This window comes from Dreissena polymorpha, chromosome 1, assembly GCF_020536995.1.
Source record: "Dreissena polymorpha isolate Duluth1 chromosome 1, UMN_Dpol_1.0, whole genome shotgun sequence".
Lineage (NCBI taxonomy): Eukaryota > Metazoa > Mollusca > Bivalvia > Myida > Dreissenidae > Dreissena > Dreissena polymorpha.
In genome coordinates, this window is record NC_068355.1 from 60,771,528 (window position 1) to 60,785,185 (window position 13,658).

At 34.6% G+C, this 13,658-nt stretch overlaps 1 protein-coding gene across 2 annotated transcripts in view; it reads left to right on the top strand.

The window, feature by feature from the left end:
* Window positions 1–7,536: 7,536 nt before the first annotated feature.
* LOC127831312 (lactadherin-like) overlaps window positions 7,537–13,658 on the top strand; it is a 68,227-nt gene continuing 62,105 nt past the window's right edge. For both annotated transcript variants that reach the window (XM_052356284.1, XM_052356292.1), the window contains exon 1: window positions 7,537–8,326. In XM_052356284.1, the coding sequence (XP_052212244.1) occupies window positions 8,224–8,326 (103 nt within the window). In that variant the 5' untranslated portion in view covers window positions 7,537–8,223. The remainder of the gene's footprint in view (window positions 8,327–13,658) is intronic.

Sequence of the window (13,658 nt, forward strand, 5' to 3'; positions counted from 1 at the left end):
AATAGGTAGCCAAGACAAGGCGTTAGAAAAAAGTATAGTTTCAGTTATGTCAATATGAAAGTTATATTCATTATTGTTTAGGTTTCATAACTACTTATTGTTTCCCTTTTTCGAATAAGTAGTCGAGTCTATGCTAGTATTTAATAGTAACTTTTTGTACATTCTTTAATAGAGCTTTTGTAACAATAGATATGTATAATACATACAAATTATATATCATGCTTGTATTACTCTAATGTGTAATTAGGAAGAATCATAGATATTTGTATCTTGTTATATTATCTGATTTCACAAATTACATTGCATTATTATCATTATTATAATTATTACACGTTTGCTTTTTGCAGTTTGAGGTGTGTTTTAATCAACAATTTTGAGTTGCATGTTATGTAAATTTACATGATATACCTTGCACCATTTTAGTAGAAAATATGTGTTATTATTATTAGTAGTAGTATTATTATTATTATCATTACTATTATTATTATAATAATTATTTGTATCAGTATTAGTATTGGTATTATTAATATTATTATTTAGTAGTAGTAGTAGTAGTTGTATTATTAATGTTTTTAGTATTATTAGTATAAGTATAACTCGTAAGTAGTATTTATGTTTCAACTGTCATACATTGATTTCCTTATATATTGCACATTTGTAAACACTGTATGCATAATCATTGTCCACTTGGGCTGTTATTGGCCTTCTGGATCCGATACGAAATAAACAAACAAACAAACATGTGTAGATAATAAAGCAGGCATTGAACTTGTCAACGAAAATTTTAAGTATATACCACTTATCTTTAAAAACAGTAAAAAGTAAACAATTAAGAAGAAAATAACATACAAACGAATTGTACACACTAGTATTACAATTCTAGCAAACGATGAAAAGGTTTTAATGCATTTTTAATACACTTCCATTGATGCCCTTTTTCATTTTCACGATTGCGACAAATGTAAATATACTTAAGAAATATGCGTATGCCTACCGATTCTTTGTTTATTGGTTAATTTTGAAAAACCATTTATAATTATTTGTTAATCAGCTTTTACGCAATTGTTTTTAAGCTTTAAATGATAATTATTTTATAAATATTTTATAAATTCACAAATATAAACATGTTTTATAATCAGGCGCCCAAAATCGAGATTTTGGGCATAGTTTCTTTGAGCAAAGCAGTTCAACGGCGATGATTATGTTCTTCTACAGTCACATAATACATCCTATGAGATGGATTAACAAATAATAATTCCAAAACTCGTTAAATCTGACGCACGAGGTTTTGTTGTTCTGACCCAATTATTGTTTAAATAAATAGATGGTAAAATTATATGCTTGAAATTTGTCAAATGTTCAAGTGAATTAAACTCCTATATGTTTTTTAGATGTGTTTAAGGACGGTATAATAGGTCACAAATCCTAGTCTGTAGCAGTTTTATTGACATCCTTTATTCCTAATGCCACGCGCTGGCAGTTATATTTGCTACCTTTGCGTAATTAAAATTGATTTTGAAATTGCAAATACTTGAGATAGCACATGTTTCACATATGCCGCGGTACATTGGGTACAACCTAACCTGTTGGGTGGTTTATTCGCTAGTTTCAATATTTGATTTTGGATTGGCATTATGGTATAGATTTGTTTTATTTTTAAAATAGAACAAATATTAATTTGACAGAAAAGTCTCATTATGATATTCGAGACTATTATTTGAAAGTGTATTCACATTATAATATTCGATATATAAATTGAAAGAGTAATCACTTTATGCTATTCAAGATTTCATTTGAAAGATTAGTCACAATATGATATGATAAATATCATTTGAATGAATACCGTAATTACTCTAAGTTTGGGGACGCTCAAATTTTTCGGACACCCTTTTTTGGCCAACATTATGATTTTTCGTGACTCTTAGTTTTCGGACATGCGCGTGTTCGTCTATCATGAACGACTCTAAATTTTCGGAAAGAAAATTTACCAGATTTCGGCACTGTATTCGCTTATCTTGTGGCACTATGATCATGGGGTTATACAAACGGATTTAGGTCACACAACCTGAGAGACGCATTCCTGAGGGCAATCGACCATAACATTTGCGTAATTGGGTAAATAACCATGTATACCGGTAGGAAACAATCGCTTCACTAAACAGCATTTTAAATGATAACTTTCTATTAAGGAAGCAGTATTTTTAATGTTTTTATCCCCACACTTTTCGGAGAAAAAGTGGGGATTACATGTATATGGCTATCTCCGCCGTCCGTCCGTCCTGGCCACTATCTCCTCTTACACTATTAGCACTAGAACATTAAAACTTACTCACATGGAAGCAATGAGCATATGTGCGACAGTGCACTATTTGGAATTTTGATCTGACCCCGGAGTCAAAAGTTATGGGGGTTGGGGTGGGACCGGGTCAAAGATTTTCATTTTTTAGAGATTATTCTGCGACCGCGATTCATAAAAGGCTCATAACTACATGTGTCCCTTCAGATATTGCTTTCATATTTGGAATGCATGTGTATCTAGACAACACCTTTCCGTGCACATACATTTTTGTACCCCTGTGACCTTGACCTTAAACTTAAGGTCAGCGTTCAAGGTTTCGAAATCTGCGACCGCGATTCGAAAAAGGCTAATAACTAGTGTGTCCCTTCAGATATTGCGTTCATATGTGGTATGCATGTGTATCTGGACAACACCTTTCTATGCGCATGGCATTTTTGAACTTGGGGTCCGCGTTCAGGTTTTGAAATCTGCGACCGCGATTCAAAAAAGCTCATCACGGCTGTGTCCCTTCAGATATGGCTTTCATATTTGGTCGCATGTGTATCTGGACAAGACCTTTCCATGCGCATAAAAGTTTTGACCCTGTGGCCTTGACCTTGAACTTAGGGTCCGCGTTTAGATTTCGAAAACTATTATGTGGTTATCTCCGCCGTCTGTCCGTCCGTTCTGGCCACTATCTCCTCCTACACCACTAGCACTATAGAACCTTGAAACTTACACACATGGTAGCTATATGCATGTAGCTATGTGCGACCGTGCACTATTTTGAATTTTGATCTGACCCCTGGGTCAAAAGTTATGGCGGATGGGGTGGAACCGGGTCAGAGATTTTCACTTTTTTGGATTATTTTATGCTAACTTTTTTCATTTCTACACCGATTTACTTCAAATTGATACTGAACATCTCTTATGACAATACGGTCAATCTCAACTATGCATGGTCCCATTACCAACCGTGGGGCGCCCCTGGGTCAAATATGCGGCGTGGGGATACGCGTCGGCCTCTGCCGCATAATTTCTAGTTTCCTTTTTGTTTTGAATCATTTCACGCGAAGATAAAGATAAGCTGTGAAGTTGTTTTTATTTTAAAGTAGAAACACTATTCTTCATTGATTTATTGATTTTATTTGAATATAATTATAATTTTCGGATATTAAATTTTGGTCTATAAATTTTCGAACGCCTGCAATTTTCGAAAACTTGGAGTAGTCAAATTATGATACATGCATTTTATCTATTATTAAGGAATTATGTGATTTTGTATTCGGTGCACCATATTTGATTCAATCAAATTTGTAATAAATAATTTTGAAATGTAGACCCTTAATGGCGATATAGCGTTGTACTAATAACCATAGTATATAGCGACTTCTTTACTCGCGGAAGGATGGTGACAACATGACGAGTATTTTTATGTTACGTCCTACAAGCTAGGGCTTTTCCCTGCCTGTCAATGAACGGATATTGCATTACACATTACAAGGGCCTTTTATTCTTAAAGGGGTGAACATTCGAGGGATACAGTCGGTTCGCAATTTTATGCGATTATTGACAAGAAATACATATGCGAGTTTGTTTTAACTTGCTAAATAAATCTGGCTTCCTGCTTTCAATTCTTTAACCAATATCCAAATTCATGTTCTGTAAGCATTTTTTAATTTCCCCGAGATAATGTTTTAAAATGTGTTTGCCGTAACATCAATCCGTATGAACGTTTATGTTTATCTTTAATGTTTCTAAAACCCGTCCATTTTTTTATTCAGCGGGAAACGTCTTAATCCAAGATTTAACAATACCGGCACGCATTGATCCGCTTAAAGTCCAAATTGCGGTAGCTCAAAACAATAAGACGATCAAAGTTGGTTCATATATTCTCAGTTCTTAATCCCAAACAGTTACCGGGATGTTTTGGCTCGTCTTCCTTTTTTCGTTTTCTAGGACGTTAAGTGGTTGCTATTTACCCCGGAGAAAGATGGATGTTTTCATACGTTATATTCGCAGCTATGGCGCGCAGCTGTCTTCAATTGAGAGAACGAAGTTTCTTAGAGCTTCTCATATTTTTATGCCATTCTTCAAGATCTTTGGGAAGCATTTAATGACGCAAGTTTGAAAACAGAAGCATCGTGTCTGTAGCCAGCTTCTTCTCGTCGGGTTTCAATTATTTTGAAAAGGAACACATTCTTCAAGCTGATTTTGCGGAAGCCGCGGAATGTAAATGGAAGCGATGATTTGTGCACATCTTAAGCAAATTGTAGCGCTTTTTGTTACTGATATTAATTAATTTAATGACATTATTAATTCATGGTATATTTGAGGGTTTCAATATCACACTCATAACATTCATTATACTCATCATATTTATTATTCATTTTTATCATCATCATCATCATCATCATCATCATCATCATCATCATCATCATCATCATCATCATCACCACCACCACCACCACCACCACCATCATCATCATCATCAATATCTTCATCAGCAGCAGCAACAGCAGCAAGTTAGATGCAGAAGCATCAGAAGCAGAAGCAGCAGCAGCAACAGAAGCAGCAGCAGAAGCATCTGAAGCATCTTCTTTGGAGTAATCTTTAAAACAAAAGGGGATTATTAATAGCAGATGCAACATTCATGAATTCATAAACGATCAAAATTATTTCTTTTAGGACCGCAGACATTCTTCGTCTTTCATACGTGGTTTGTTTGTCATTATTGACTCTTCCACTTCAAGCTACTGTCCAGTCTGTTCACACTAGCGATTCCTAAATTCCTGTTATTGTATCGCGCAGATCAAATGTTTGTTCGGCTGGTCATAAATAAGTAATAGAGCTATCGGGCGTACTTACCGCTGTAATTTCTACCAATTATATACACGTGGTTAATTGCGCTGTAGTTTGTACAATGTATAATTTAATCCCCCCTAATAAAACGGTCGATGGTCAATCATTTTTCTGTAAGCGACGGGTCATCACAACCCGAACGCGTTAAATAATACGCGGTGGGAAGGGATTTAGTATAAGCGGTATAGTTAAAAAGCTGTGCGTTTGTTTGTGATCAAAGAATTAAGCATGCAGAGAAGGTACCCAAGCAAAAGGAATTAAAAGTAATGACCGTCGGGTACAGAATAGCCAAACATTTTATTTTACCCACTCGTACACATGTTTCGAAAGTCGAAAATCTACAAAACCACGCATATTATATATACCCGGAACTATATTTGAAAAATAAATAAATTAATTTTTTTTATCATTGTCCTTTCTTCTACATTATCGCCGAAACACACCAAATGAACTATTAAATCGATTGTTTTCCCCATAGAGATACTTAGTAACATAGATTGCCATCAAAGTAAGATAATTTTGTGAATATTTTTGGACTATGGCTTATGTTCCATGAATTATACTGGTAAGGTATTTATTAGAACATGTTGTGTAACAAAAATCACACGATTTATCAACATGAGCTGTGTTCCAACTTCAACTTTTACAGCGCCTTTTGTCATTGTTGCTACTATGTTATAACTGATTATATTCCTTCGTAAACGAACACTACTGGTTCACTCCTACATGAAGGTATATGCGTTTTAGGCTACATGTAACTATAAACACCGTTTATGGTCATTCAAATTTGTAGTTAACTCGACAGAAATCACGTTTATGATAGAAAGTACGAACATAAAGGTAATAACCTATTTAACGCCTGGATGAGCGGACACCGAGTTTCAGATATGATGTTATAGTTATTTTCATAGTTATTTGACAAACACCACATTTATTTTCGTTGACTACTACGTCATACAGCCAGATGTGTTGTATAAGGGCCTTTTCTAGGGATATGGGTCTACAAAATTGGGTATTATTGTTAATACAACTTTGTAGTAGCTTAAAATAAAACTATTTTTAGTATAAAATAATTTCTATAATTTATTAAGAATTGTATAAGTAGTTTACCTCCTGACAGTGACACCCATCCAATCTGCCGAGGAAGAAGTGGGCACTAGAATGGTAATATAAGAATGGGTAGTATTTGAAGTATTATAATTTGTACTCGAATGATAATGATTACGATTATTATGATTATTATTATTGTTGTTATTATGATGATGATGATGATGATGATGATGATGATCATGATGATGTACAAGTAGTTGTAGTAGTAGTAGTAGTAGTAGTAGTAGTAGTAGTAGTAGTAGTAGTAGTAGTAGTAGTAGTAGTAGTAGTAGTAGTAGTAGTAGTAGTAGTAGTAGTAGTAGTAGTAGTAGTAGTAGTAGTAGTAGTAGTAGTAGTAGTAGTAGAAGTAGTAGAAGTAGTAGTAGTAGTAGTAGTAGTAGTAGTAGTAGTAGTAGTAGTAGTAGTAGTAGTAGTAGTAGTAGTAGTAGTAGTAGTAGTAGTAGCAGCAGCAGCAGCAGCAGCAGCAGTAGCAGTAGCAGTAGTAGTAGTAGTAGTAGTAGTAGTAGTAGTAGTAGTAGTAGTAGTTGTAGAAGTAGTAGTAGTAGTAGTAGTAGTAGTAGTAGTAGTTGATGTAGTAGTAGTTGTTGTACTAGTAGTAGTAATAGTAGTATTTGTAGTAATAGAAGTAGTAGTAGTATTAGTAGTAGTAGTAGTAGTAGTAGTTGATGTAGTAGTAGTAGTAGTAGTTGTTGTTGTTGTTTTTGATTTTGTTGTTGTTGAAGTGAGAGTAGTTGTATTAATTGTTCAAGTTGTTTTGTTGTTGCATTTGTATTAAATAACAACAACACAATTTCAAGTTTATAATAGAAGCATACGTAATAAGTACACTTTTGCTAAGATCAATTTCAATGTCTGATTAAGGTCATGAGTTTATTTATTTAATTAAAAAAATGTTTCGCAAATACATTTCTTCTTCTTGGGATCTACAGTTAAAGTTAACATAATTTTCTTCTATTTGACATTGTGGGTATTTACGAACAAAATCTAAAATAAATATTCTGATTCGAATTCCGTGTGTACACGGTTATAAATACAGGTAAGTTTTTAACATACGATCGTTTTCACGATTAATTTGACAAGTTTTATATTTTACTCGAGGACATTGAGAGATCTTGACATAACAAAACATCCAAAGAATTTTCAATATTAAACGAAATACGAAAAACATCACCACTATGTAACGCTCGTTTAATATACGCCTTTTTACATGATGGCTCCCGCGTTCACACAAACTATATAGTACTATAGCCGGGATCCAAACAGGCACAACGAAACAGGCAAAGCCCTCTTTAATCACATACCGTGTTACGTTTAACTTGTAACGGTGATACGCAAAAATCGACAGAGCGACTTCTACTTGCTTTTGGGAATATTTTTTATGCAGAAATAGATGTAATAAGCGGATTAGGATATACTACTCGTATTTCGATGCTTGAAGATTTCGATTCGAGGATTAATTGCTTGATCAGTGCGCTAAGATTTTGTCTACTGTTTTATTAAAGTAATAATCAAGCTTAGTGAATACTTGCGATTATTAATGCACTGAAAGGCGCCAGGGATTTAACAAGTGTTCATTGTGGACCGCGTTTAGTTAAATAGAATTATTTTCGATTTTGGAAGAAGCCTAAGTCATATATTGTTATTTTTTCAAAACGCTCTTTGTTTTGTGCTACATTAAAGTTCAACTGCGGAGGAAGCAAAATCAAGGGAATATAACGGAGCTTTACATCATCGGAAATAAAGTTGTTATTTTCTATGAACGGATTTCATAGTCGCGTTATTAAAATTATTTATAGTGACTTTTGTGTGACGTGACTGAATTTAAAGCAATCACAACCTGTTTATATAGACTGTAAGACATTTTTTCAAACTTTAAAATACAATGTCAAAAACATTTATATATATAAGTGCTCTATAACTTATCCATATATAATTGTATAGTTTTCTAAAATCAATTTTAAAACATACCAGTGATGGCGGGGTTACGGATTACGTTTTTGTTTACGTTAACGTCGTTTGGATTTTTGACGTCGGCGTCGGCACAGGACCCAATACACGGTGCCGGTGGGTATCCATGTATGTAGACGCTTTTCCTACTAACTTTCTACTAAAATGTGTATTGTTGATGTTGCTATTCAATTACTTTTATAATATCAAGTTTGTGAAACCGCGCACATGTAACGTTTGTTTTACCTTTTACTAAGTTTTAGTTTGGTGTTGGTATTTGCGTTTCGTTCTCAGTGTTGTTATGTTCAATTGCATTCCACTTTTTAATTTATATGTAGGGCAAATTAGATTTATATCAAAGCATGCTTGATACGTCACATCTCTTTAAGTTTGTGGTCCGATCATTTTATTATCATTTACATTTATTGCGGAGATAAATAGTTACAATTTAAATGGACTATGATAGACTAATCGATGCAACACCGCGAAGAGAACACAATTCACGTTCATGAAAATTGCTTGAGCTCCGGACATTTAATGCTGGCAATTTTTGAAATCCTTGATAAAAGTTCATTTTATCTTGCATTAAAGCCGATGAAGGTTTTGCTGGGTGTATTTTGTTGCATTTTTCGGATACCACGAGCACGCGTTTGTATCTCTGCACAAGATATTGCAAAAGGCATGTCGGTACAACACATTTTTGTTATATATTGTTTTATTGTATATGGTGTACATTAAGTAGCATAGGGCGGCATCAACTATGCATTCCTCAAAATATAAACAATTGTATTTGTTCATGGCGATATTATGCAGTTTTAAAACATTTGAAATGCAATTATTTAGTTAAAGATGGATTGGTTTTTATTACCGTTCAAACCGCTACATGGAAAATTTGTTTCAAAAATGTTTTTCTAAATCGTTTTTTTAGTTGCACTTTTACTCAAGAAAATACATTTTTCTTTTTTTATTTACAGATGGCTTTAAATCTATTACCCAGCCACATAACTAAGTAATAAGACCGATTAAATAAAAACTTAAAACCACGCGAATGGCGTTATTAATACGCCGTTGTGGTGTTGTTATAGTTGTTGATAACTTAAATAGGTCTGTTTTTATTAATAACGATTTCAAAATGTATGTACTGGTCTGTTTTTATTAATAACGATTTCAAAATGTATGTCTTTTTCAAAATGTTGTGCGCGTTTGATGGTACCGAACTATTTCAACGAGTGAAAATCTTGCGGACAAATTAGGGGTAGATAAATAACCGTCGAATGTTGTAATTGTTCATTTAGGTGTAGCGAATTGAAGCACACGTGTAGACATGTTTCTTTATTTGCTTGAAAGACTGAACCCCTTTTACGCGGTCGTTATTTTGCCCTGGTTGTTCTTAAGAGATATCTTAATGATGTTAATTTGCAAACAACTCCTTGCAGATAAGACACTGTGTGATGTATGTTCACAAAATTACTGTCGCGTGTACCATCAAAGGGTTTTAGGGAAGGCTTTTACTACGGATTCTCAAAGAACATGGGTAAGGGTTAACATGTAACGACCCTTTGTGAATTTGTTTATGTTTCATGTTTAAATTAGACTTTATTTTCTAAAATCATATAGACTTTCTATAGTATTTCCCTTTGTATTATATTGATTTATACGCTAGTGCGGTGCGTTCCGTTTTTACTCAAGGACCAGACTTGTGAATAAGAGGAAAATACATTGGTTGATTAATTAATTCTTCTTTTATAACAATTAAATGACTGAATATTCGCGTATGTAGCCCCTCCTCAACCAAATCATCCCGCCACAATTCACACCTATACAATTATGTACCGTCATAATGAACGCAATCAGCAAACGAGCTATAATTAACATAAAAAGTTCAGTAAAAATCCTCTTTAAATCTTTAAACGAGTTTAACCACACAATCTTCGTTCAAGTTTGTGTAAAGATGTAGAATGCAGTTTATCATTATTTTGAATATAAAACAGTTAACGAAGCGTTTATCAGTTTTCACACAAGCAAGAGTCACTAAAGATGAGCTACAAACGATCCACTGACGCCAGCTTGGATAACGCGAAGGTTTAATTAATAGTCATATATCACTCTTTAAATTGAGACGAACAAACTATTAAATGAACACCAAGTAGGCCCGGATTTATAAGATATCAACGTTACATTTTACAGCATCGCTACATATGAATATTATCATCACAACCACCGTAATCATGATCATGATCGAAATTATCATCTGCAGCATCAGTAGAACAGTAGCATCTGTTCGACCTTTCATCACCACTATTCTGAAAATATCTAAAGCAATATAACAAACATAAAATGTTAATTATATCATATGCAGTTTTTGTTAACTTGTTGTTCTCTACTGATGTTGTGAAAATATTTTTAAAACAGTTTCTTACGTAAAACACGCGTACATTAGTAACTTTGATTTTTTAAGATAAGATAAGATTTTAACGTGCAAAGAAGTCAACTCCAATTTAGATATACATGTATACATGTACTGTTTTAAACGTTTTGTGTTCCTTTTAAATAACATGTTACTACAAACACATTGATCGAAGATTGCTTACCGATAAATAAACAAAATTAACACCGGAGCATTTTCTGATCTACATTATTTTTTGCGTACAATACCTGTTGTTATGAGAAATAAACACTTAAAAAAAACAAAAAACGGCAGCGGTATGAACTTTCGTAAAGAAAATTCCTGTGCGGTTAAAATAACTTTTCGATGCTTGAATAGTAAATAAGAATTAAATATATTTGCGTTGAAGACACCGAGGCTGTTACGGGGCTGAAAATTATGTTGTAATTGGTAGGATTGCGTAAAGGTTGTTTTTCAGAATGGGCGAAAATTGGAACAAACACAGTCACTTCTAACCAATATCAATGACAGATGGGATATTTAAATGTCCTAAGAATTAGAATTACGCCCAGTTACGGTTACAAGCTGCGTCCACCAAAGTCGCGCTCTACATCCCTTTATGTTTTTCCTGCAGATAGGTTACGTGTGCTATATATGGACATCACGTGCATTCAGCCAGTTTTCGGCGGAATGACTCATGTATATTTTTATATATTACGCTAGTAAATTCGATTATTATACCCCCACTAAACTAACTTTAAGGGGGTATATATGAGTGAGCTTGTCTGTCGGTCGGTTCTTGTCCGCTTTCTAATTCAAGTAGTTTTCATCCGATCTTCACCAAACTTGGTCAGAAGTTGAATCTACATGATGTCTATGCCAAGTTCGAACATGGGCCTTGCCGGGTCATAAACTAGGTCACGGGGTCAATTAGTGCGTTTTAAACATTCAGCATGTTGTCCGCTCTCTAATTCAAGTAGTTTTCATCAGAGCTTCACCAAACTTGGTTAGAAGTTGTATCTAGATCATGTCTAGGGCAAGTTCGAACATGGGTCATGGCAGGTCAAAAACTAGGTCACGGGGGTCACTTAGTGCGTTTTAAACATGGAGCATGGAGTCCGTTCTCTAGTTCAAGTAGTTTTCATCCGATCTTCACCAAACTTGGTCAGAAGTTGGATCTAGATGATGTCTAGGTCAAGTTCGAATATGGGTCATGCCGGGTCAAAAACTAGGTCACTGGGTCACTAAGTACGTTTTACACATTCAGCATGGTGTCTGCTCTCTAATTTTACCCCCACAAACGAAGCTTAAGGAGTGAGCTTGTCGGTCGGTTGGTCTGTCGGTCTGTCTCTCTGTCTGTCGGTCCGTTTTAAGTGTCCGCTCTCTTATTCGAGTTGTTTTCATTCAAGTAGTTTTCATCCGATCTTCACCACACTTGGTAAGAAGTTGTATCTATATGATGTGTAGGTCAAGTTCGAACATGGGCCATGCAGGGTCAAAAACCAGGTCACGGGGTCACATAGTGCGTTTTAAACATTGAGCATGGTGTCCGCTGTTTTTGTGAAGACAACATGCAAAATATTCTGTGTCAATTCGGCATGTGGGGGTATTCGTCACGTCTGTGACAAAGCTCTAGTTTTGCATAGATTCCTTTAAGACTTAATGTAATAAAACCTCTTCACAAGTTAGCGTTTTCCAATTAACTTTTATTTCACCGACATTCAATTAACGACAGATCAAATCGCAAACAATACCCTTTCCCATTCACTCTGCTGTTTAAATGAATGGCTATGCCACACACAGGCAAAACAATCTAGACGCACGTGCATTTTGGATTGCTAATTCCAAATATTGTTGTAGAGCAATTGATCCCCTCTCTTTTAATTTGATCGAGCTGGTGCATACATTGTAAATATTTATCGCGTTGTTTCATCGACGATCGTTTTGAGCGTGGCAGTTGTTCCAACTTAGCATACTAGAGACGCCATATCATGATTTTTTTGATGATGTTAGTTCAGGAAGTTTCATGCAAATTTCTTTGCAAACACGAATTCAGTCTCACTTCGAGAGCGGTCATAAACTCGCTGTTTTTGTAAGTCCAGTTCAATTATATAAATCATACGTTTTCTGCATTCTCGCAATTGAGATAACGTTTCAAACGATGGGTAAAACTTGGTGTAGCCACCCGGTACATATTCTGCAAGAATATATTGTTGAACTTTTGACGTTGTGTGTGCGTTCGAAAATACGTTTTGCTTTAATTATATGACAACCCCGATATATTCTCCTCGTATCTAATACATGATTGACCTTTTCTGTGAGCGTTTACTGTATACAAATTGTCGCACTTTTTGCCATTAAACTACAAATGAGTTTTATAGTGAAACTAGTGCAGCAAACTGTTGTACAAGCTTTTAAATGCCAGTTGTTGCGCTAGGATATAATGTAAACACATTTTAGGACGACGACAAGCGTACGGAGCCAGTTTGATTAGACATTGTCAGTCCAAATAAAAATCGACAAAACTTGAGAATTTCTGATTCAGTCATCATACAGATTACCATGTCGCAACTGCGCGCGACTTTAAAACATCCACTTCTTCGGGTTAGAGCTGTGTATGTTAGTATGAAGAAAGCATCTGCTTCGTGAGTTTTCAGTAAATACGTAACTTTAAACAATGAATAATCCATGTAGCGCTTTATGTCAAGTCTAGATTACGATGCCCTACTTTGTTGATAAATTAACGGTACACTGTGATTCACCTGACAGTATCATATACTTGTATACAGGTTAACACAATCCAATGAAACAATTTAAAATGAAATTAATAATAATATTTTTTTACGATATATAACAATATCCTTGTTTATTGTGGTATGCTTTGTATTCTCATTTAATCAAATCTTTAATAGCGTTTACGTTAACGTTATGTTGTATGTATTGTGGTGAATAGGCAATCGGTCAGATGTTTTACATAAGAATGTATCGGATGGTAAAACATATTTATAAAATGGAAATGTTTCTACATTTTATCGTTGACAGTGTTATCATACGCTTTGTTTTACGTGTACACAT